Here is a 25,577-nt window from a genome sequence, read left to right as displayed (position 1 = left end):
CTACTCACTTTCCACCCTCCCCACCTGCCAATCGGCCACCATGCCATCTTATCTACCTGCCACTTGAGTCCTTTGATAGACAGGCAGGAAGCTGGAAGAACACAGCAAGCCAGGCAGCCTCAGGAGTTGGAGAAGTCGATGTTTTAGATATAACCCTTATTCGGGACTGGACAGTCGTGGTTCTCCACATGTTTGGGAAGAGGAAGCCTTGAGCTGGGAGAGGGTGGAGGAAACAGAATGGAGATGCCTCGCATAGCCAAGAGGGTGGAACGGAGAATCCAGAGAGGGAATTGTCCATTGTGTCATTGGAGGTATTGTAAGTATGGAGCATCAAAGGTGGGTACAAATTTGGATGGTTTAAACTGTACCTGTAGGCCTTGAGGGATGAGATAGGTGCAAAGCCAACAGCTGAGAAACATCATGTGGCTGTAGTATTGGGTTTGTTTCATTGTGTTGTCAAAGAGCTGGAGGGCTGAGGAGGTCATGGCGTTGTGGCAGTGAGGAAGGGACTCACTGAGTTCATGTCTGAGGGAGGCAGAGAACTTCTTCAAACTGGGCATCCTTTGAAGAGACTTTGAGGTGAAACAGACTGGCTTATACCTGGAACATCGATTTCACCATCTCCTGTTGCTGCCTGGCCTGCTGTGTTCTTCCAGCCTCCTGCCAGTTTATTTTGGATTCCAGCATCTGCAGACTTTTTGTCTCTAAACTGAGTCCCTTGTCCAATTTATTCAACCTCCACCCCCATCCCATTGACTTCACTCACCCTCCCTCATTCATTAATGATCATTGAATTATATTGAATTTTAAATAAGAAAAACTCTTCATAGCTATACTTGGTCAGTAACATTTAATGTGTAAAAGAAACAGAAAAATATTAAAATACTGGGCAGTCCTTAAAAGATGCTACAGAAACATCAGAATACTCCTTTGTTCGGCTCCTTGCCTTTTACACCTTTATCATTTAAATCGTTTCCCTGGTGTCAATGTGGGCAGTGACTTCTCATCCCCTGTATTACTTTGACACCTATCCAGCCTGTCTTAACAACCTGACTTAATTACATAAGTAAGATTTGTCCTTTGCTAATTCATGAACTCGTGTTTTTAATTCACACATTGTGATCCATATATAGCTGATACTTAATTACTCTTTAATATATAATTGCATCTTGGGAATTGCTTTTTGCAACTGGGTTTTTCAATAGATCATCCTTAGAAAAACATCTACTTTTTTTGATTCATTCTATCATCTGATGTACAAGAGAGAAAGACATGATTAATTGAACACTTTACACATCCAGGTGACATTTCCTAGGGGTTCATGAACAATGTTACTGTTCTAATGTTGGATCCCATCTGGACACAGCAAAGTCAGAAAAATAATATTGAAATAAATAATCAGAGGATCTGTTTGCTGAGAGAATGCATATTGCCCAGAACATTGGGCAAACTCCCCCATTCTTCTTCAAATAATTCCAAGATTTTATTTCGATTCCCTGCTGCTTCAGAGCTGGAATCCTTGTGGCAAGTCCAATTTCCTTTTGATGACAGACTAACATTTATGTTGAAGAAATATTTTAAATTCCTTAAATCTTAAGGAGATTCCACTTTGATTTTTTGCATTCTGTAAAACTGTTTCCTATTTGTCTGGTTTCTCCATTTCGCAAGAGAATCCACATTCACCTTTGTGGTCAGAAATGTAATATCTGGGTTCCAGTAACTGCTTACCTGTGGTCAGTCTTATAGATCTGAGTGCTACACAATCATACTGTCATTACATATTACAAAAAGGTCCATCAATTGCCACTGTGACCTTTGAGTAAAGACTAACAATTCTAAATTCTCATGACACTTCAACCCGAAAGACATGGTGCCTCCTTTAGAAGACTTTGTTTGACATTACCAAAAAAAATATCATTTTGGCAGTTTTAGGCCAGTTCAACTATTCTGCTTTTTGTAATCTTTTGAAAATAAATATTTGAAGACTCTATGGGATGGACTCCATCTCATGCACAGATTTTATATCATGATTCTAGTCCAAGTGTTAAGTTATAAATAGGGTTAGTGAGGCTTTGTATCTTTCATTGTTTTGCAACCAGATACTCTGTTTTGTGCTGCAAAATAATGAAGCAATCACACAATAAGAATGTTTCCTTTCTCCCCACATTATCAGCAAATGTTTCATCAGGACTGAGAACACATCTGCAGGAGAATTGTCTGATGTAGTTAAAAATGGCATCATTATTGCCATGCAAATGGCTTTAGAAAAAGTAACATGAACTAATGTGCTTGCTTGTTTTCCATTCTTGCTTCCAAGTTAGGTTTTCTACATGCACTCATTGCACATTTCCTACTCAAGGGAATCAAATCTCCAAGTTTTATTTCAATTTAGAGGATTGAGTTCTGAAAAACACAAAGTGAGTGTGTACAGAGATGTACTTTAAGCTTGCATGGGACAGTAAAGCAACAGCAATTGAAAAAGGTCTCTGAAGACTTCAGGACAGCTAGTCCAGTACAGAAAGAAAATGTCCTGGTGCAAAAATGTATGACAATATCCTTTCAAGATCCAGCAACTGAAGAAAAAGGCAACTCTTCAAAAAAGATAAAGGGCCCTATCCTTGAAAATAAGTATTTGTCAATAGCCAAGTGGCTATTCTTCAGTCAGTACCTGTGGATGTTTGATAGGTGTGATGATAGCAAATTCCAAACTTGTTCTCATCCACACTCATTGAGGTGTTTCCAGGATGAGCAGTTAGTGCCAGAATTCTGACCAATATACCCTCTTCCTACCCTAAAGGTCATATGTATACAGCATTCCCACTGATTCGCTGGCTATATCGGAGATTGAATCTCTTCTGGTCAATATGGCAGATTGATATAGCATGGCGTTTATCTGTTATTGAACTGCTACAGTGACTCATTAATAAGTGTTTATAGAATGACAAAAAAAATCCTTCAGTAGCTAATTTCTCTAAAGGCTACAATTTGTTCTGGAGAAGTCAATTGTTGGATAATACTTTCAACAACTGTTATTTTCTTTCTCATGGTTCTATGAGCTTTTAATGTTTTGAAGTTAATTAAAATTTCCCTTGTTGATGCTAACTATAAATCCTTCCATACTGTAATAAATCTAAGTGATAATTTTCCTGCTTGATTGCATTTTGAAGTTAAAGCAATGGTTTTCATCCTCTATTCACTGCAGTCTGTTCTGATGTAACACGATAGTTCCCACGTTATAAGAAAATCATGTAAAAACAGCACTATTTAAACCAATGGGACTGGAATTGCATTATAGCCAATACAGGTAAGGAAAGTTGGTGTCCTACAAATAATGGTCTAAATTATTCAATTACTTTATAGATAATTCGTGTTGAAGAAACACATGTTTTCGCAGAACCAAATGTACTATCTTCATTGTGCTATGATCAAATGAGGAGGAGGAGTTAAAAGCATGCCCCTCTCTACCCATCCTTTTCATTTTCCTAATTGGAACTCAATAGGCTTTTTCATTAAAATGGATATACTTGCCAATACAGTTACAGTTTAAGTCCTATGATCATAAAAGGCACAATCACACAGTATATATTTGTTTAAACAAGGAGATTACAGCTTTTATTGTATTTAGCTCATATGTCAAAGTAAAATAATAAAATATGCATTGACATATATTGAAATATTATAATGTATAAATAGATTGCAGAAGAAGGATAGATTAAACAAATTAAATGTCCAGAGAAACAAATGAGATACATAGTCTGTGGAGTTTGACAGCTTGGCTAGCTTCAATCATTTGACCCACCAAGACTTTGCCAACACATGATGCCTTTCTAAACTAAACACCTTTTGCCTCCACGTAGTCTGTACCCCTTTATAGCCTGCCTATTCATATATGTGTCAAGATACCTCTGAACATTGCTATTGTATTGGCCTCCTCTGGCAACACATTCCAGGCACTTACCACCCTCTGTGTAAAAAAAACATGCCTGTCACACCTTCTTTAAACTTACCCCCTTTTACCTTAAATTTATATCACCTAGTAATTGACATTTCTACCCTGGGAAAAAAGACTCTGTCTGTCCATGCCTATCATAATTTTGTAAACTTCTATTAGTTCACCACACTAAATGTTCCAGTCCTATTGCTTTCACTAAGTGATTCTGAGCTTCTATGGGGTAAAGATTTTCTTTTGCAGACAGTAGTGTTAAGTTGACTTCCTCTAAGAAGTTCTGCCTGTGGCACTTGGAGCAGTCTCAAACAGCAGGAGATCTCCACAGCTTCCAACCTCATAGTCCGGGAACCCCGCACTGCCCGGTTCTACCTCCTTCCCAAGATCCACAAGCCTGACCACCCTGGCCAACCCATTGTCTCAGCATGTTCCTGCCCCACTGAACTCATCTCTACCTACCTCGACACTGTCCTATCCCCCCTAGTTCAGGAGCTCCCCACATACATTTGAGACACCACCCACACCCTCCATCTCCTCCAAGAATTCCGTTTCCCTGGCCCCCAAAGCCTCATCTTCACTATGGATATTCAATCCCTCTACACCTCCATCCGCCACGACCAGGGCCTCCAAGCCCTCCATTTTTTCCTCTCCAGACGTCCCCAACAGTACCCTTCCACTGACACTCTCATTCGTTTGGCTGAACTGGTCCTCACCCTTAACAATTTCTCCTTTGAATCCTCCCACTTCCTCCAAACCAAAGGAGTAGCCATGGGCACACGTATGGGCCCCAGCTATGTCTGTCTCTTTGTTGGCTACATTGAGCAGTTGATCTTCCGTAATTACACCGGCACCACTCCCCACCTCTTCCTCCGCTACATTGATGACTGCATTGGCGCCACCTTGTGCTCCCGCGAGGAGGTTGAGCAATTCATCAACTTCACCAACACATTCCACCCTGACCTTAAACTTACCTGGACCATCTCTGACACCTCCCTCCCCTTCCTGGACCTCTCCATCTCCATTAATGACGACCGACTTGACACTGACATTTTTTACAAACCCACCGACTCCCACAGCTACCTGGATTACACCTCTTCCCACCCTACCTCTTGCAAAAATGCCATCCCGTATTCTCAATTCCTCCGCCTCCGCCGTATCTGCTCCCAGGAGGACCAGTTCCACCATAGGACACACCAGATGGCCTCCTTCTTTAGAGACCGCATTTTCCCTTCCCACGTGGTTAAAGATGCCCTCCAATGCATCTCGTCCACATCCCGCACCTCGGCCCTCAGACCCCACCCCTCCAACCGTAACAAGGACAGAACGCCCCTGGTGCTCACCTTCCACCCGACAAACCTTTGCATAAACCAAATCATCCACCAACATTTCCGCCACCTCCAAACAGACCCCACTACCAGGGATATATTTCCCTCCCCACCCCTTTCCGCCTTCCGCAAAGACCGTTCCCTCCGCGACTACCTGGTCAGGTCCACGCCCCCAAACAACCCACCCTCCAATCCTGGCACTTTCCCCTGCCACCGCAGGAACTGTAAAACCTGCGCCCACACCTCCTCCCTCACCTCTATCCAAGGCCCTAAAGGAGCCTTCCACATCCATCAAAGTTTTACTTGCACATCCACTAATATCATTTATTGTATCAGTTGCTCCCGATGTGGTCTCCTCTACATTGGGGAGACTGGGTGCCTCCTAGCAGAGCGCTTTAGGGAACATCTTCGGGACACCCGCACCAATCAACTAAACCGCCCCGTGGCCCAATATTTCAACTCCCCCTCCCACTCTGCCGAGGACATGGAGGTCCTGGGCCTCCTTCACCGCCACTCCCTCACCACCAGATGCCTGGAGGAAGAACGCCTCATCTTCCGCCTCGGAACACTTCAACCCCAGGGCATCAATGTGGACTTCAACAGTTTCCTCATTTCCCCTTCCCCCACCTCACCCTAGTTCTAAATTTCCAGCTCAGTAACTGTCCCCTTGACTTGTCCGGACTTGTCCTACCTGCCTATCTTCTTTTCCACCTATCCACTCCACCCTCTTCTCCTTGACCTATCACCTTCATCTCCTCCCCCACTCACCCATTGTACTCTATGCTACTTTCTCCCCACCCCCACCCTCCTCTAGCTTATCTCTCCATGCTTCAGGCTCACTGCCTTTATTCCTGATGAAGGGCTTTTGCCCGAAACGTCGATTTCGAAGCTACTTGGATGCTGCCTGAACTGCTGTGCTCTTCCAGCACCACTAATCCAGAGGGTTTTAAATCGTACAAGTTAAATGGAGAGAAGAGAAAGACTCTGGGTATAGTTCCATTGGCATCTCAGCTGCTTTTCCTGTTACACAGAGAATAGGAGGTTAAATTGTCAAATGACTTTCCCCAACCAATCATGGATGTCCAAATAAGATCATGGCCCATGTAATCGAATAGCAATTTGGCCAACCTACATCTGGGAATCCCCTTCTCAGCCTTCCACTGTCAAATAATGATATGGATTGGTTTGTGTCCACTCTGATGAGTACTTAGATGGATATCTGAATATTGTGCTAATGGCATAGGTAATGTGATTCACTCACATTCTGCTGAGGTTAATGTCTTTGGTGAGATTTAGAAGATAGTTAAATTCTGTCACAATGATGTTGGAATGTGAAGGGCACATTAAGACAAGTTGTGCAGATATCTTTGCCTGTGAGCTCAATCCCTGGAATGCAACTTTAGTTTCTTTTTACCATCAAATCAATTGGAATTTAACCAGCCTGTAATTCATTTCTTTTAATATAAATGGCAAGTTTTCATGACAAACGAGTCAATCAATAATTGACCTAATTATAATTTTTCACTTCGAATTTTCCTCAGTATGTTTATTAGTTTCTTGGTTTGATTACTTGAGCTGACACTTTATTGAAATGATTCATATAATTTTAATAATCAGGAAGCTAAACTAATGCTAACTCAACAAGAAAATTAAATTTGAGACTAGAGATAGCTCTCAACCACTTATATTTCTCAGAGCACACTAATTATACTTTCATTAGGTATAGTTTTTGCCGTACAATCTCAAATATACATCTGTGATTACTGGGCACCAAATCTATCATAGGATCACCAGTATATATAAAGTAATTAAAGAAAGTGCAGAGTAGGTTTGAAAATTAATTAGCAATGATTTTTATTTTGGATAAGTAAGTAAAGGAAATTTTTGTGGGTTTTCAGCTAAAAAGAGTTTAATACAGTATCTTGATAGGATGAAAGCCATGTGTTACTCTGTATAGATAGTCAAATACATATTTATTATAGTTTATCATTTCCTGATATAGATTCACAACCAAAGAAATATGCAAAGTTATCTGCAACATTATAAATCTGATCTACAACTAAATAGAATATCTTGAGTATGTCTTCAATAATTGAACTCCAATTGACATTTTAATTCTAAGCATCTGTCTGTCTCCAGGGTGAGATTAAGAATTTCATAACCAAAACAATTGGCTTTCCATGACGTATGAGAGCCCATTTAATGCTTTATTTTTTCTGGACTAAACAATGAAAGATAATTCAGATTTTCATTATAAGTAGACAGTGATTTTATGATAATAGGAATGTTATTTAATTCAGTTAATTATTTGTGAACCAGATTGCTGTACTACTTTTGTTCTCAAGCAGTTTTATATTTGTTATGGATTTTCATTAAGTATAAAGAGATGACAATTGAGGTGCGTGAATGAAGCTGACTAACAGAAGAGAAATTAAACACTTGGCATACTTTATCTAAATAAATGGACAACTTTGAATGAACTGTTTCGGATAAAAGATGCATATCGTGACCTGAATGAAAGCATTGATGCTTTTTCATATTTGACTTTATCCAAAAAAAGTTTATTAAGGAAATTGTTTTGATTCATCTATGTACCATTGTATAGCACACTTTTGTTTTTACAAGAAACACTAAAAGAAATTAAATATTGTTAGTATATTTTTTATGGAGTATGATGACCAGCTTGAAAATACTGAGGCTGAAAATTTTCATGGTGCAAAATTAATCTTATCAAATTAGTTGTCTGTTATATGAAATGTCTAATATTTAATTCCTTTAATGACAATGCAACTGTGTTCGCCTTACACGCTGATGAGTACGCTTGTGCTAGAATAGGCAGATGATAACATCAATCAGTGTACAATGTTGACTTGTCACAATACTCCAGTTAAAGCCCTCAGATAATCTCATGGGTGAATGCACATTCAGTAGCAAGAAAGATCATCTAACCTCACTGCCCACCTTACTCCCTTTTCCATCTCCACCCCATCCCCACCAACAGCACTATTTAAAGGGATCATCAGCCATTTACAGATGGGTTAGTGGTTGGTTTCTATTGACCATTGCTGAGTTTAAAGAAAATTTAGACATAGTTTTTGGTCACTTATTGTACAATGTACTGGGTCCTTCATTGAGTATATTTAAGACTGAGATAAATGGGTTCTTGAGTATCAAGGGGATCAAAGGTTACGGGGAGAAAGCGGGAGAACGGGATTGAAAAGCTTAGCCATGATTGAATGGCAGAGCAGAGTAGGTGGGCTGAATGGCCTACTTTCTGCTCTATGTCTTATAGTCTTATGGTCCTGAAAAATTGGTCCTGACTGCAAGAATCTTGATGAAACATTTGCTCTATTTCAATTGTTGGGATTCCATAGGACTATAGTATGGTGAGGAGAATGAGGTGAGACAAAATACAGCAGAATAAGCTGACGAAACAGTGAGAAGGAGGGAGACAAGGGCTTTCAGCAGTAGGCCATGTTCATCTAGGATGTTCAGGGAGCAATTTGGCTACACAAGCCTCCATAAGGAACAGAGGGCCCATTTCATCACTTGACTAAGGATGTTCTTATGGAAATTTGCACATTGCACCCAAAAGCTTGGGAAAAAACAGCATTGTTAGAATTTGTGAGATCACTGTGTCCATTAACATTTATGCAAGTGGCTCCTTCTAGTTTGGAGCAGATAATATATGAAGCAACTCACAATTTAGCATCTACTATTGCATATGGGACTGAATAGAGGTTCAGTATTCTAATGGAGCTAAATACATTTAATTAGAGAGATGAGAGAGGCATGTAGAGCAACCATGTGGCTTTGCATGAATTATAGGTTTTCCTTTCATGAAGAATGCAAATGAAAGTGCATACATAGCTTTGCAAATACATGTCAATATATGGGCCACAACTGGAAATTATCCAGTTAGCTTAAACTCTAGCTGGTGTATAACTATAAAAAATGGATCATGCAGGTTAATGGTTAATTCTCACGGTACACCTTCTTTCTATGATAGTCCATTACAATCTATATTTTAACTATCAACACAAACCTTGGGTGGTTAGTGGCAAATTAGTGCCATACATCTCCATGTTCCTTGATATTGGATGACAACTTTGTGGCAACACTAACAATATACCAAGCATTCCAGCATGCTTATCCATTAGTCATCTTCTTTATACATCAGCTGTTGGAAGTCACTTTTAGATTCCTCTGCAGCAGATCTTGTCTGTGATCTGACACTCCAGTGAGTTGTCATCCCATCACATTGCTTCCCTCTGTAGCTGCAGGCCACTTTTTCCATTTGTGTCATCATGTGCAAATTCCACCTCCAAGCTAGCCTCTGAAGTACACAGAGTATCAGTAACTTAGCTGAGAGCTGCAGTTGAGAGAGTGAATAATGATATTTCTTCTTTGTGTGTCTTCCTGCTCTTCAGCTACTGCTCCTCCACCAATGCCTGACCAGTCATCAGTTCATGGAGATCTTAAAGGAGAAGGTTAGATTATGGAGAAAGGAGTTTGAGGGCAGAAGGTGTAACGACATTGCAAGATGCAGACTTACAGCATCTAATACTTGTCAATATCGAGAGATTCTGGGATGAGCAGGAAGTGCAACATAGAAAGTGTATAAGGGATGACCATGGCATTGTCTTCAATGATTTTAGGCCCATCACTGAACATGGCATCAACTTGGGCCACTCTATTAACCATGAGCACTATCTCCTTCATGGGGTTTTGGACAGGCAGCTAGCATATGTACCTGCCTGCCAACACTTATGTGTTTCACCTTCATCTGCAAGATTGTGGTTTTGAGATGCGGCAATCACTGTTGATTAATGAGCAATGTGTGCAACTCACATGACCAGGGTGTGAGGTTTGCAACAGTCCTATGGTCTGTGAGGATAAAATAGAGTTTTGAATTTTAAGTGTAAGTCAAAATTATTGGTAAGCGAGTGTGTGAAAAACTGAACAGAGCCTGAGGTGAGTGGCTCAGTTGATAGGATATGGCATTTGAAGATTCTGACCACTCATTTGAGAGCATTAAGCTTCGTTTGGTATCGCATCCAGGTCCTGGGCTAAAGTGTTGTCATTGATTGCAACTGCTACCTGATTCCACCGTTTGCAAAGTCTACTTTCCACCTGTTATGCTAAATTGCATTGTCTGGGAACATTGGAACACAATCCACCATTCTACTTACAAGCCAATCCTTTTCCAACTGAATGCATTTCCCTTGAAGAAATATGGGCTGGCTTTTATTAGTACAGACTAGCTTTAGGTGGTGCTAGTGTCATACAAACTTGGGGTGCCTGCTAAGACATGGAGTCACCTAACAGCACATACAGCTCAAGTTTGCTCCTCATTTAAATGAGTAGACAACATAAAATTGGAAACAAGAGACAGGAGTTTAATTGTACATTGCAATCCTTGCATCTGTTTTCAGGAGTTTTCCAATATTATACCCAAAGACATTTCCTGCAAATAGGTAATCAGTGTGTATGAAGACAAACACAACACTTTTTCAACAATATGAATGAAGAATTTTTTCCATAAATATTTATGCTAAGAAAGATAAAAGTAATAATTTGAAAATTTACTCAAAATTCCTAATTTTCTGGAAAAGAAACATCACTTCAAAATGTTCACCTACCCAAATATTAAAAAGCTCTGTCCTGAATACTGTAGTTAATGATCTAGCAAATCTATGCATAGCCAGTGAAACTCAGACTCCTGCCTTTCATGCTGCCATTATCAATAGTACGTTATCTGGTATCATAATAGCATTCATCATGTTCAGGGTAATACTTTGGGAGCTGCATATTATGAATTGAGAAGACTTTATTTTTTGGACACAAAATCCCTCACAACTGCAAAGTGAAAGAGCAACTTTGAATGCCGGCTGCATTTTAACGGAAGTTTATTTGTTATTTACAGTCAATACATCTGACAAAAAAGGATTTGTTGTGTACAATGTGATGACAATAGATCTAGGACCGATAAACAGTAGCATATCTGGACATACAATTCTGATCATAACCTGAGGAATGTCATGCAGAAAATTTTAATTTTCAAGTTAAACATTCACACCATTTATCACATAAGATTTACTCATTTTCAAATGTACTGACTTCAAACCAACTGCACTTTCACAACAAGTAAAAGGAAAACATGTGGTTGCAATGTTCTGCTTCTGAGGTCCTGATGCTGGAAATACATATTGACAAATTGCACTCACTCAACTTGTTCCTTTACACCATCTTAATTTTATGAATAAAGACTGCAGGTTGGCAATGCAAAATTATCCAATATGCACTCTGGGAAGCACAGAAATGCAAAATTTCCCCCAGCATGCAAAGTTTGAGTATCTTCTCTTTTGATCAAGAGGATCCAAGGATACACATCGCTGAAACATAAAATGTATCTTTTGAAACACTTTTTTGTGTATATTTCATGATCTTTATTCTGATGAGAGAAGATATTAAATTGGTTCAATAACATGAAATTATTCATAGTAATATGTGCAGTCAGGTAACCAGTAAAGACTCACACATTTTACTTGAAAATTTTACCTGGATTCAAATATTAATTCATCAAGAAGACAGAATTTCGTTTCAGTATATAAGGCCTACGTGATTTTCCAATACGCACTTGTCTTTTTAAAATATATGGATATTTTCTCTTGAGGTGTTTTTCTTTCTTATGTTCTGAATCTTCATAGTCACCATAGTCTTGGTGTGCCTGAAACAACTACAAAACATATGGCCATCACTATTACAAATCACAGTTTAGAAAATTAGTCATTTCATTAGGATTAATGTCTAATGACAATTTTACAAACACTCATTTACTCAATTAGAGATTTCTAATGATCTTTATGACAGCATCATGCTGGAGTTATCAATTCAAAGCTTAAACTCAGTTATGAAATCATGAAGGAGAAAGTGAGGACTGCAGATGCTGGAGATCAGAGCTGAAAATGTGTTGCTGGAAAAGCGCATCAGGTCAGGCAGCATCCAAGGAGCAGGAGAATCGACATTTCGGGCATGAGCCCTTCTTCAGGAATGAGGACAGAAATCATGAAACCTTACAGAGTGGAAACTGGGCATTCGGCCCAGCAAATCCACATTGTCCCTCCAAAGAGTAACCCATCCAGACCCATTCCCCTACCTTATTACTCTACATTTACCCCTGACAAATGCATCTAGCCTACATATCTCTGATCACTATGGGCAATTTAGCACAGCCAATTCACGTAATCTGCACATCTTTGGATTGTGGGAGGAAACCGGAGCACCCAGAGGAAACCCACGCAAACACGGGGAGAATGTGCAAATTCCACACAGTCACCAGAGGTTGGAATCAAACCTGGGTCCCTGGTGCTGTGAGATAGCAGTGCTAACCACTGAGCCACCGTACAACCTTATTTTTAACTAAATTGTAGAATATGAAAGGCAACATTCATCTGTAGATAGGCCATATGTTGAATTCTAGCTAAACATTTACTAATTACTGCATATACTTACTTTAATCAGTTGTCCACTCTCTGTGTTACAAATTGAGGACATTATTGCCAAGCTGCTTTAATGTAGGAGGAGATTTTGAACTTCAACATCTGGACAAAGCACCTATCTATCTCTGTCTTAAATATACTCAATGACTTGGTCTCCACAGCCTTCTGTAGCAATGATTTCCACAGCTAAGCATCATCTGGTTGAAGAAATTCCTCTTCATCTCAGTTCTAAAGGGTCATCCCTTCACTCTGAGGCGGTGCCCTCAGGTCGTAGTCTCTCCTACAGGTGGAGACACCTTTTCCATATCCATTCTATTCAAGCCTTTCAGTATTTTGTACTGTTCCAACAGGTCACCCTCATCCTTCTAAACTCCATCAAGTACAGATCCAGAGTCCTCAACCACTCCTTATATCACAGGTCCTTCATCCCCAGGATCATTCTTTAAACCTCCTCGGGACCATCTCCAATGCCAACACATCCTTCTGTAAAATCGGGGGCTGAAACCGCTCCAAATGCGGTCTTACCAGAGCCTCAGCAATAAATCTGTACTCTTGTATTCTAGCCTTCTTTAAATGAATGCTAACATTGCATTTGCTTTTTGAACTGCTACTGAACCTGCACATTAACCTTATGAGAATCCTGAACTAGGACTCTGTAAGTCCATTTGAACTTCAGGTTTCTGCAGCTGTTCCCATTTAGAAAATAGTCTGCACCTCTATTCTTCCGTCTAAAGTGCAATTTCCCACATTGCATTCCATCTGCCACTTCTTCTCCCACTCTCCTAGTCTGTCCAAATCCTTCTGCAGCCTCCCCATTCCTCACACAACATGTCTCTCCATATATCTTTGTGTCACATGCAAACTTATCAACAATGCCCTCAGTTCCTTTATCCAGTTTGTTAATGTCCGACATGAATTGTTGTGGTCTCAACACTAATCCTTGCGGAACTCCATTATTCACCTTCTGCCAACCTGAAAAGACCCCTTTATCCCCACCCTCTGCCTTCTGCCAGTTCCCCAATCCTCTATCCATGCGAGTACCTTGCCCCTAACACCATGGGTTCATATCTTATGCAGCAGCCTTCTTTGCGTCATCTTGTCAAAGGTCATAATCTATAGAGATCACATCAATGGTTCCCCTTTATCGAATTGACTCATTACTTTCTCAAAGAATTCTAACAGATTTGTCAGGCATGACCTCCCGTGACAAAGCCTTATTATACCCTGTACTTCCAAGTACTCTGCAATCTCTTCCTTAATAACAGAGTCTAAAATTGTACCTGCAACCTAGGCTAACTGACCTATTGGTTCCTATCTTCTGCCTCTCTCTCTTTTTAAACAGGATGTTACATTAACAATTTCCCAGTTCTCACAGAGCCTCCCTGATGCTGCTGATTCCTTAAAGATCACCACTTATGCCTGTTTAATCTTCTTAGCTATCCTCTGCAGAACTGTGGGGTAGAGTCCATCTTGTCCATGTGATTTGTCCACCTTCAGACCTTTCAGCTTCCCCAGTACCTTTTCCTTAATGGTGGCCACCATATGCCCTGACACTCTTGAAATTTTGGTATGCTGCCGATGCCTTCCACTGTGAAAGCTGATGCAATGTACCTAATCAGTTCCCCTGCTATTTCATTGTTTACCTTTATTACTTGTCCAGCCTCATGTTCCAGTGGTCCAATGTTCACTCTTGTTTTCCTCTTACTTTTAATATAACTGAAACAAGTTTTCAAATCTTCTTTTACATTACTAGCAAGTTTAACCTCATATTTCATCTTCTCCCTACTTATTATTTTTTAAGTTATTGTCTGCTTGTTTTTAAAGGTTTCATAAACATCTGGTCCCACTGATCTTCATCACGTTATATGTTTTTTCTTTTCCTTTTGTGCTATCCCTGACACCTCTTGCCAGCCATGGTCGTCTTGTCCTTCCCTTAGTATGTTTCTTCTTCTTTGGGATAAGTTTCTGCTATGTCTCCCAAATTACCCCCAGAAATTCCTGCCATTGCTGCTCCACATCTTCCCTGTTAGTCTCCCTTTGCAATCAACTCTGGCCAGCTCCTCCCTCATGTATTTGTAGCCTGTAGTTACCTTTACTTGGATCAGGTAATTGCTTTGCAAAACCCATCTGATCTGTCCAGCAGAATGATCCCAACCTTCCAGTTTCTAGCCATTTCAAGAAACCACTTTGCTCTCAAGCTAACATTTCCATAGTTGACCTGCTACAGTGTTCCAATGGAGTCCAGTGCAAACTGGAGGAACAACATATCCTTTCTGCTTGGGCACTTACCACCAGTATTGAGTTTCACAGCTCCAGAGTACAATGCCTGTTTCCATTTTTACCACATCTCCCACCCTCCCTTGACTGTGTCTTGTTGGCTTTGCTTTCAACAGAGCAAATCTATTTCCTCCTTTCCATAACTACCATTTACACCTGTTTTTCATATCTATATTTCTTTTACCATCATTATTGCTATCTTCGTCTTTAGCACTGTACATCCTCACAATTTCTTCCCTTTGCTCATCTCCCACTAGTGTCTGCAGCGTAAAATCCACCATTTTCCAGCTCCTTTCAGTTCACACTGGGCTTGAATCATTTACTGTATTTTTCTCTCTACAGACGCTGCCAGGTCAGCTGAGTTTCTCTAGCACTTTCTGTTTTCATTTTTAATTATGGCTTCATTATTACCGCTCTTAACCTCCTCTCTATTGGAGAAGAGGATTATTGAAGAAAAGTTCACAAAAACGTTTTATGGGCTCCATGGTTAGCCTATTAAATTCAAACCTTTGTAATGGCTGCAAATTAGGGGAAGATTTTAAGAAATCCTTCAATGAGTCTCATCCTGGTTTCAGTATTTTCCTTCCTGATCTTGTTTTTTAGCTTCTACTGTTTAGTTAAGAGTATAGTAGAAGAACCACCTGATTTTGACCCCATTCAAAATAAAATTTACCTGAATAAAGATTTCAAAATTTACCTTTTAGGTTTTCTTTAATTTGTTTTTGGAAAATGAACAAGCAGATAATGTTAAAAGCTAATGGATACATCTAACCAAATATACTGAGATCTTTTGTTAATTCTTGGGACTTGGACATCACTGACTGAGTCAGCATTTATTGTCTGTCCCTAGTTGCCTATGTTAGTGTTATCTCAACTAATTGTTGCTGCTGCATCTTTTGAACTGCCCCCATTCAAACTGCAAAGTTTGTTTGTATTTAATAAAGCCAGAACTCTGGACACAAATACAAATACAGTATTTAATTCAAGCAATGTAAAGAACAGACTGAGGCTGGATACTCACCTCCTCAGGCCCAAGGTCTCTCCATCAACAAAGTTTTGTCAGGTATCTAAATATTATGGACTACTTACCAGGCACCTGGTTGGTTACAGCTGCTCAAAACTAGCGTCCATGCATGTGGACTCAATATCAACCTTTGCTATCACTGTAGGTACTAAACTACAAATCAAACTTACAATTTATCTTGCGATAAATAACTTTCTTTGTCCCACTTGACCTATTTGAGTGGCTCTTTAGGAACTTGAGTAGCTGTTTAGGAACTCGAGATCAAACTAATCTGATAAAAGTAAATAAACTGAAGGGAAAATTATTCTTCCATTAAACTGTGAATCATGAACTGTAAAAAACAATTACAAAATTACATCGAATGGATATGTTTTTATAATAACATTTTAAATTTTTCAGGGAATATGCTTCAGAATTTTGTATGAGCCATAGAGTCGTAGAGTCATAGAGATTTACAGCATGGAAACAGACCCTTTGGCCCAATTTGCCCAGACCACCCAGTTTTCACAATTAATCTCGTCCCATTTGCCTGCCTTTGGTCCATATCCTTCCATACCTTTGCCATCCATGTATCTGTCCAAATGTTTCTGAAATGGCAAAATTGTACTTGCCTCCAACACTACCTCTGGCAGCCTGTTCCAGACATTCGCCACGTTCTCTGTGAAAACACTGCCCCTCTGGACCCTCTTGTAACTCTCCCCTCTCACCTTAAACCAATGCCTAGCGAAAGTGAGGACTGCAGATGCTGGAGGTCAGAGTCAAGAGTGTGGTGCTGGAAAATCAATGTTTTGGACAAAAGCTATTCCTGATGAAGGGCTTTTGCCTGAAATGTTGATGTTCCTACTCCTCAGATGCTGCCTGACCTACTGTGCTTTTCCAGCACCATACTCTCAGCTTAAACCAATGCCTTCTAGTTTTAGACTCCCCTACCATAGGGAAAAACTTTTGGCTATCTAACTTATCTATGCCTCTCATGATTTTAAACTCCTGAGTGTCCTATGCTCCAGGGAAAAACTTCCCAGGCTATCCAGCCTATCATTGTAACACAGACCTTCCAGTCCAGGTAGTATCTCAGTGAATATTTTCCGCATTCTTTCTGGTTTAATTTTATCCTTTCTACAGTAGGGGGACCAAAGCATGCAATACCCCAAATGTGGCCTTATCAACGTCTTGTACAGCTGCAACAAGACATCCCAACTCTTATACCCAGTGCTCTGATGGATGAAAGAAAGCATGCTGACAGCCTTCTCCACCATCCTGTCTACCAAGACTCCACTTTCAAGGAGCTATTGACCTGTACTCCTTGATCTCTTTATTCTATAACACTCCCCAGAGCCCTAATCCATGCAGCATTGCCAGACTTGCTGCAAATTAATTATTAAATAGGATAATGATAATAAAATGTCACAGCATACTTTTACAGCTGGAATTGTTCTTTCTGTAATCTTTCACAGCCTCCAAAATTTCTGTATCCTATCCAGTCCTGCAGAGCCATCCCTGACGACATGCCAATTTGCCAAATCCGTCCACCACATCACCATTTTCTACTGTATTCTCATTAAAGTCTCTTCAACCTCTTTTAACGATATGCTATTCACAACCACTTGGTCCTCTGATAGTTCTAGGATTTCACTACTTACCTTTATCCCTGAACTAAAAACAAAATCTTATTAAAAGCTGGATTCTTGAAATGTGGAAGCCCCTGCAAAACTGGAATCTAATGGCCGTCCCAACTGCAACTGAGATAGTGGGGCTGAGCCTTCTACCTTCTCTTTCAACTGTTGCATTCTATGCAGTGAATACAGGAAGCAAGGATATTGACCCTGACAATGAAGGAAAAACCATAATTGTACAATTCTGGATGGTACGTAACTTGGAGAGGATCTTGAATGTGATGGTGTTCCCATGCACCCACAACCCTTCTCCTGTTAGATGTCAAAAGTCATGGTTTAGGAAATATTCAGTCACCTTACCCTTGTTGTTGAGATTTTCCTTCATAAACAAAGTCATGGTTTAGGAAATATTCAGTCACCTTACCCTTGTTGTTGAGATTTTCCTTCATAAACACCTCTTGTGCTCAGCATATTTAAAAGCTGAGTCAACTCCCATCTTTCCAATCAAACGTTTGATCATCCTCCTTACCTGTCTTCTCCACACCACCTTTAGTTTGGAGGCCAATCTTTTTGCTGAATAACCTTGGAACACTTTACTTACAGTAAGATAGCAAAGCAAATGGAAATTGTTGCAAAAGAATTTGATCAGATATGCCATGGGGATATTATAAATGAGTTACTTTATCTCCTGGTGGAGAATGACATAATCCCCGCGTTACATACGTGGCTGAAAGTGACAATTGATGGTATTTCCCAGGTGTTCTACTCATCTCCACTGAAGTTGAGACTGTTGGAGCCATGGTAAATTTACATTGTCATTGTTCAGAAGTGTACTGTAATCTATATTGCAGTGGTACTGCAATAAAAAAGACCATCTTGTTGCAGGGATTCAACAAGGCCTCTATGCAGATGGAAACCCTGACACAATACTGAAATAAATCAAACAGCACTCTATGCCTGAATACATGACCTCCTCACCATCTGCCAGAAGGAGAAGAGCATGCCAGCAAATGTTTGAGATGCCATAATTCTGACCATCTTCAAGAAAAGAGATAAGACCAATTGCAGCGACTAACGAAGGGTCTCCTTGTTGTCCATTACCAATTGCTAAAATCCTCCTCAATCACCATCACCCGAACAGTTAAGAGCTTGTGCTTAAATCATAATGCCATTTCAGTCCATCAAGAGGCCTATTGGACATGACCTTCACAGCAAGACAAATTCAATAAATGTGTAACAGGCAGTTGCAACTTCTAAATACCTGACCTCACAACAATCCTTAATTCTGTCAACCAGAAGGGATTATGGAGCATCCTCCTCACATTAGACTGCCTGAAGAAATCTGTCATCATCCTATGTAAGCTGCACAAAATATGCCAGTTGAGATCCTCAATCTTGGATCTGCCATAGACCCAATATGTGTACAAACTATAATATGGGGTCAATAAGGAGGCAAGCAAGCTGTGTCATCGCATCATCACCATTCTTCATTTTCCTCAATACAACACTCTACCAAATATCCATGAGCTTTCCTGCTGGAGTGGAATTTTTCGACAGGATATGTAGGAACTATTCAACCTACATCATCTCCAGTCCAGAACCAAGACCTTCACAATCGCTTGTCATTGAGCTGCAGTACGCTAACACTTGCATACACATACATATTCAAAGGCTGTGCTCCAAAACATGATGGCACATTTCTAAAAGCATATGAGAGAATAGGCCTTAAGCTAAATGTCCAGACATCCTCTCCAGCCTGCTCCCGCCATGCAAAATTATCCCTATCAAGATTCACAGCAGAAAACTGGACAATGTGGATTAATACTCATTCCTTGGGGGCCTCCTGAGAGAGACGAAAGAGATTGACAATAAAATTCAAGATTTCCTCCAGTATGTCAGTGAAGCCTTTGACCATCTGCAAAGCAGTATTTGATGGCAAAGACCTGAAGCCTTGTATCAAGATACCTGCCCTTTTGTGTACATTGGAGTCATGCACAATGTGCAGTAGACATTACAAGTTCCTGCAGATATATCACCAACCATGCTTCTGCAAAATCTTGCAAATCCACTCCAGCAGGAAAGTTCATGGATATTTGGTAGAGTGCTGTATTGAGGAAAATGAAGAATGGTGATGGTGCGATGACACAGCTTGCTTGCCTCCTTAATGACCTGCTCCAATATCAGCATCCTCTCTCAGGTCTACATACCCAGCAATTGAGAGACTGGTTACTAACATTTGGTTGCATTAAGTGGCCACATTGTCCTCTCATCCAAAATGAGTTTTCTAATCTAAGCTCATCAAGCAAACGGTTACCAGGAGGGTAGGGAAAATGTTTCAATGTATCCTTACTGAGAAAATGTGACATGCCTGTTGATTCATGATAATCTCTTGATCTTGAGCAAACAAACTGGAGAATGTGCATCCAAAGAAGTGCCAACTATGTTAAGCATCTCTGATAGGCTTGGATGAACAGTAAACACAAATAGAGAAAAGACTATTTGAAAACCTGAGCAACCCATCCACAGGTGTCTTCAAACATTGCCTGCCGCACCAGTGGCAGAGTGTGCAGTCTAACATTGGACTGTTTAGTCACCTCAGAACCCACAGCTCTGGAGTAGAAGTCATCCCTGGCTTCAAGTGACTGCCTAAGAGAAAGAAGACTATCCCACAGTGATCAGATCTTTGACTGTAATCTATTTGAAATAATATGTCATTTATATTGCATATGGTTAACAATAATACTGACATTTGAGTTCAAATGTGGAGAAAGGTTCAAGAAGATGTTATATTTGTTAATTTAGTTACATCTCTAGGAGGTTATGTAAATAATAAGTAATACGTATTTATCAATATTTTCTATGTTGAAAATTATATTGGGAAAATGAATCAGATCAATGCATGCTATAGAATCACCTATTCACAAAACATGTTACAGATTCATTTGCTGACTTCATTCCTCTTTATGACACTGCCAAAAGTTTATTAATATAACTTAAATGTACCATTACTAGTGGTAGAGTAGATAGGGATAAATGGGTTTCCATTGGCAGATGTGTTGCAAATCAAACCACCAGCAATAACAATTGATTTAAAATCTAAATGAAGGTGTGCGTTAGGGGCATGACATCATGCTATGATCTGAAATGTTTGAAAGATCCAATGTTAGCTTCTAAACGAGGACTGGACCTTCACTTTAAAAGAAAATAATTCCAGGGTGAAAGGGAAAGAGCAGGGTAGTGGGACTAATTAATTAATATTTCAGAGCTAGCACAGACCTAATCAGATCAATAGCCTCCTTCTGTGCTGTATGGTTCTATCTTTCTATTCCATGATTCTATCCTTGTTGAATTACAGCAAAACAATTGCCGCAGGGAACCTGAGACGTGATTTCTTTTAAATACTCCCAATTTTCAGATTAAAACTGCTTACACTAATATTAGGTATCTGCTTCAGTGCATGACGTGCTTTTTATACAAATTTTCATTTCATCAAAACAGACCTACCTTTAAAGCATAAAGATGATCCAGGAGTTCACCTTCCGTTGGTATTGTTTCAGTGTAAGCTGCAGAAACTGAAAACAATTCCAAACAAAATTCACAGTATTCACCCATTGAAAAAGAAAGCATCTGAGAATCATTTTCATTCCGATAGTTTATTAACCATTTCACTTCTCTGCTGCTTTGCCATTTCCTCTGCCCAAGATGCACAGCCAAACTGGACTAAAATGTTGTGAGCCACATATTGCGGTCATTCTAAAATTATTATGGGCTGTGTTGAGACTTTAATTGCCTTCTATAACATAGACTATGATTTGCAAAATGTAAGGGTGAATTTTTCATATTTTACTGCCTTAATGCAATTTTATCTGAACTAATAAAGATGTATAGTTTTGTATTCCTTCACATTTACAGTGAAAGCAATGTTAATTTGGCAGGCTGTATTTCATGCATGGGAATTAAGATTAATCATTTATACTCAAATAAATAATTGGTATCTTAGCAAAGTCTGAGCTTTCCCTAGAGTATGCTAGCACAGTATGCAGACAATTAACTAGTTTTATATTAAAGTTAACCTGTACAAATTCTTCTGTAGTTTATATAACATTTTTTCTATCCTTACATTGTTTAACATGCTGTGATTTCAACTTATTTGCATCTAATTTTAATTCAATTATTTGGAAAAGTTGTCTTTCAATGAATGGTCTGTTATTAAATGATAAACTCCATCACTATAATTAATTTCTACCCATATATTTCTCCATGAAAACAGCTGAGGAAACAGTATAAACACAACCAAATAAGCAATGCAATAATCATTTGGAGCGCTCAATGCCTATCAAAAATTCAAATCCTCACATTGTCAATAATGCAACAGTCACCCCAGTTCAACTTAGCTACTTCTGATCGAAGAATCGTTAAAACACTACCTTCTTGCATAGGTCTGAGGGAACTCCTGTCACTTTTCAATGTGTTGGATCAATGATTGGTGTTGGTCAGGATCACGTCCTAATTTTCTGAACAAATGCAATATTTTCAACAATGCGAGCAAAGCATTACACTTGATAAGTTTTTTTCTCTCGTTTTTACATGGATAAAATATTTGCCCCCAAACTGGCCAATCAATCCGTTGACTCGTTTGCTGCCAGAATTAAGGTTAAATTTGACCTGGAATTGATATTCCAAAAACTTTAATTTTAAAAATTCAATAAGAATGCCAATTCTCTCACTCTAATTTGGAGCGATAAAAATATACAGCTTTTGTTTTCAGATATGAGTTTAAAACTTATCACAGCCCCGTTTTCTTGTCGGTTATTTTTAAATGCAATATTACGTTCCTTAAATGCTTAAATCCTACTCACCTGAACACATGGTGTAAAAACCGAGGAAGAGCAACAGCCACATCATTTCAATCCTCATTGTAGCAGCAGTTGAGTCTTCACTTTGCTACAGCCAGAGTCTATGAAAGTTAGGGAGAGGAGTTGGGGAGCTGGGAGTCGAGTGTGGTCCTTCTCCGTGGGGTTACTGCTCGCTCAGTGCACATAAGGAGGCAGGAGCTGACTTCTTTAATACCCCCAGGCTGCCTTGACGTCAAGAGAAACGCTGTCCTCCTGACTTCATTCCAAGGTGTGGAAATTACAGCACGATTATTCCCAGTGATGTTCACGTTCCCTTGGAACCAGGGCACTCTTAAATGTACATCATTTCGGAAACACTGAGGCGATTGGAGCACATGAATTGAATTCCACACTCTGTGCCAATAATTTTCCTGGTTTCCTCAACAATGTTATGCAGTTTGTGTCACTCTCCTCGGCTCTCTTCCTGCGTTGTGAAGACCATTGATGCATTATTTATATTATTTCGATCAAGTGTCTAATGAATGTATCTCCAAAAGCACTTGGGGAGCTTCATAGTCTATACATCTCTCCATTTCCCTTGTGAAGTTTTCCTGTTACAACTTTGCCATTCCCAAGAGATGTATTGGAGTTTACAAGTGAGAAACTCAAAACGTTGTGGCTGTCGCTTTGAGTCTCCCTTTCCCCAATATGAAAAGAAAGATGCTGCCTATTCTCAGTTTTCTGAAGGGATGGAACTAATTAATTTCAGTTTTAACTTACATTTTACGTTTGCTACGTTTTTACAGTGCAGTTGCGAGTAGAGATCTGAACACTCTGTCCTCGCCCACCCCGCACCACTTCAGAATTTTTCATCCTGTTAAACCTGAGTAAAAAGCATCACAGCATTCATAGGAAATACTTCTACTAGGAGCAGGAGTAGGCCCTTCAGCCCATTAAGCCTACTGTACCTTTCCATATGATTATGGCTTATCCTTTATCTCAATGCTTTATACCCTCTTTCTCCCATACCCATTGATGCCCCGAATATCTAGAACAATCTATCTCTTTCAAAGCATTCCTGACAAGATGGAAATTAAGAGCCAGTTTGTTCTAAATGTTGTTTTATAGAACTTTTTTTTAAACTTCCATTTTTTTCTGATGAGTGCAAATCCAACAACACTAAAAAAATCTTCAAAATCATCCAAAATAAAGCAGCCTGGTTGATTGGCACCCCCTAACTTCCTCCACCAGTGGTGCACAGTGACAGCTGTGTGTATCAACTACATAATGTACCTCACCATACCTCCTGAAGTTGCACCTTTCAACCTTTACCACCAACAAAGGTAGGATACAAGTGGGAATACAAACATCTGCAACTTTTCCTCCAAATCTCACACCATTCTGACTTGCGACTATATTGTCATTCGCTCACTGTCACTGGGTCAAAATTTGAAATTCCCTTATTGAATTATAGCAACAGCACAGTGGCTCTGTGGTTAGCACTGCAGCCTCACAGCACCAGGGTCCCAGGTTCTATTCCAGCCTTGAGCAACTATCTGTGTGGAGTTTGTGCATTCTCCCCATCTCTGTGAGAGTTTCCTCCCACAATCCAAAGATGTGCAGGCCAGGTGAATTGGCCATGCTATATTGCCCATAGTGTTAGGGGCAAGTCAGTCTGGTTGGGTTACCCTTCGGAGGGTCAGTGTGGACTGGTTGGGCCGAAGGCCTGTTTCCACACTGTAGGTAGTCTAATCTAATCAAAACAGCCATTTGGATTTATCTTCCCATAGTTGACAGTTGTTGTTCAAATATGTGGCTCATCAGCGCCATCCCAAGGGCAATTAGGGGTGAGCAACAAATGATGGCGGTAGGATGAAAATAAAAGAGACACCATCAGAAAATGGGAGTGTTTGTTTTAAATCTATAAAACAACATTTAGGACAAACTGGCTTATAATTTCCATCTTGTCAGGAATGCATTGAAAGAGATATTTAGGGCATGGGAGAAAGAGGGTATAAAGCATTGATTAGAATAGATTCCCTACAGCATGTAAACAGGCCATTCGGCCAAACAAGTCCACACCAACCCTCCAAAGAGTAACACACCCAGACCAATTCCCCTACTCTACATTTACCCCTGACCAATGCATCTGATACTATGACCAATTTAGCATGGCCAATTCGCCTGACCTGCACATTTTTGGACTGCGGGAAGAAACCCACACAGACATGGGGAGAATGTGCAAACTCCACACAGACAGTCACCCAAGGCTGGAATTGAACCCAAGTCCCTGGTACTGTGAGGCAGCAGTGCTAACCACTGAGCCACCATGTGTAATATCACCTATGTAACAAACACACTTTCAACAAAAATGTCAATGTATTAATACGGACATTGTTCATAATGGTTAAATATTCTGTTTTCTCTGACTCAAACAAATATTCATGAATATAATGAACCACGTCCTGCACACAAAAAAATGATTGCAAAGAAACAAACAGTCTTCTGGAACAACCAAAGGATTTTAACACTATTTAATTAGACACTCAAACTTAAGAGGAACTCAAACTGTCTGAAGAGGATGGAGAGTGTTCTTCCTTTTTCTTAACATTTGGTGGTGTTTGTGACTTTTGTGCTTGCTTTTCTTCTTATTTTTCTTTTTTTCCAATGAACTTTTTACTTCTTGCTATTTTTCCCACTTGTGTCTTCACTGATTGAGTATGATCTTTTTCTGTATTCATCTGTCTTATCCTTCCTTTTCTTCTTGTGATGTTCATTTTTTACACCAGCTTCTTTTATTTCTTTTTTATGAATAATATCCTGCAGCTGCCGAAGCTGTTCTTCATCCTCGGTGTCCTCACTGCTGGTACTACTGACATCTAAAACAATATCTCTCTTAGGATTCACACAGACAAAATTTTGACATTTAAAGGTCAGATGGACAGAATATCCACATTTCTTGCATCCCGCTCGGATATTGTCTTTATTTGGGCCTGAAAAAGCCATTGCAAAATTCCATTCGCTTCTACTTCGAAATAGAAGTTAAGGATTAGCC

At 39.8% G+C, this 25,577-nt stretch overlaps 1 protein-coding gene across 2 annotated transcripts; it reads right to left on the bottom strand.

Annotated features, from left to right (window-relative positions):
* Positions 1-11,163: 11,163 nt before the first annotated feature.
* Positions 11,164-22,994, bottom strand: nts (neurotensin). 2 transcript variants are annotated; one of them, XM_072552701.1, is made up of 4 exons: positions 22,547-22,994; positions 21,192-21,259; positions 11,833-12,010; positions 11,164-11,725 (listed from the first exon to the last, which is right to left on the bottom strand). In XM_072552701.1, exons 1-3 carry the CDS (start codon positions 22,602-22,604, stop codon positions 11,846-11,848), a joined length of 291 nt encoding a protein of 96 aa, XP_072408802.1. In that variant the 5' UTR covers positions 22,605-22,994; the 3' UTR covers positions 11,164-11,725; positions 11,833-11,845. The 2 variants fall into 2 exon arrangements, with proteins under 2 accessions (XP_072408802.1, XP_072408801.1); XM_072552700.1 differs by having other exon boundaries at positions 11,164-12,010.
* Positions 22,995-25,577: the final 2,583 nt, after the last annotated feature.

This window comes from Chiloscyllium punctatum, chromosome 32, assembly GCF_047496795.1.
Source record: "Chiloscyllium punctatum isolate Juve2018m chromosome 32, sChiPun1.3, whole genome shotgun sequence".
NCBI lineage: Eukaryota > Metazoa > Chordata > Chondrichthyes > Orectolobiformes > Hemiscylliidae > Chiloscyllium > Chiloscyllium punctatum.
The sequence above is the reverse complement of the archived record's forward strand: the minus strand, read 5'-3'. Positions and strand labels throughout refer to the sequence as shown.

Excerpts from the sequence above, each read along its gene's own strand:
- nts (XM_072552700.1), bottom strand. The coding sequence starts at position 22,604 with ATGAGGATTGAAATGATGTGGCTGTTGCTCTTCCTCGGTTTTTACACC. Across the intron at positions 21,260-22,546 it reads TTTTTACACCATGTGTTCAG|TTTCTGCAGCTTACACTGAA; the intron begins GTGAGTAGGATT and ends AATTGTTTTCAG. Across the intron at positions 12,011-21,191 it reads ATCATCTTTATGCTTTAAAG|TTGTTTCAGGCACACCAAGA; the intron begins GTAGGTCTGTTT and ends TATGTTTTGTAG.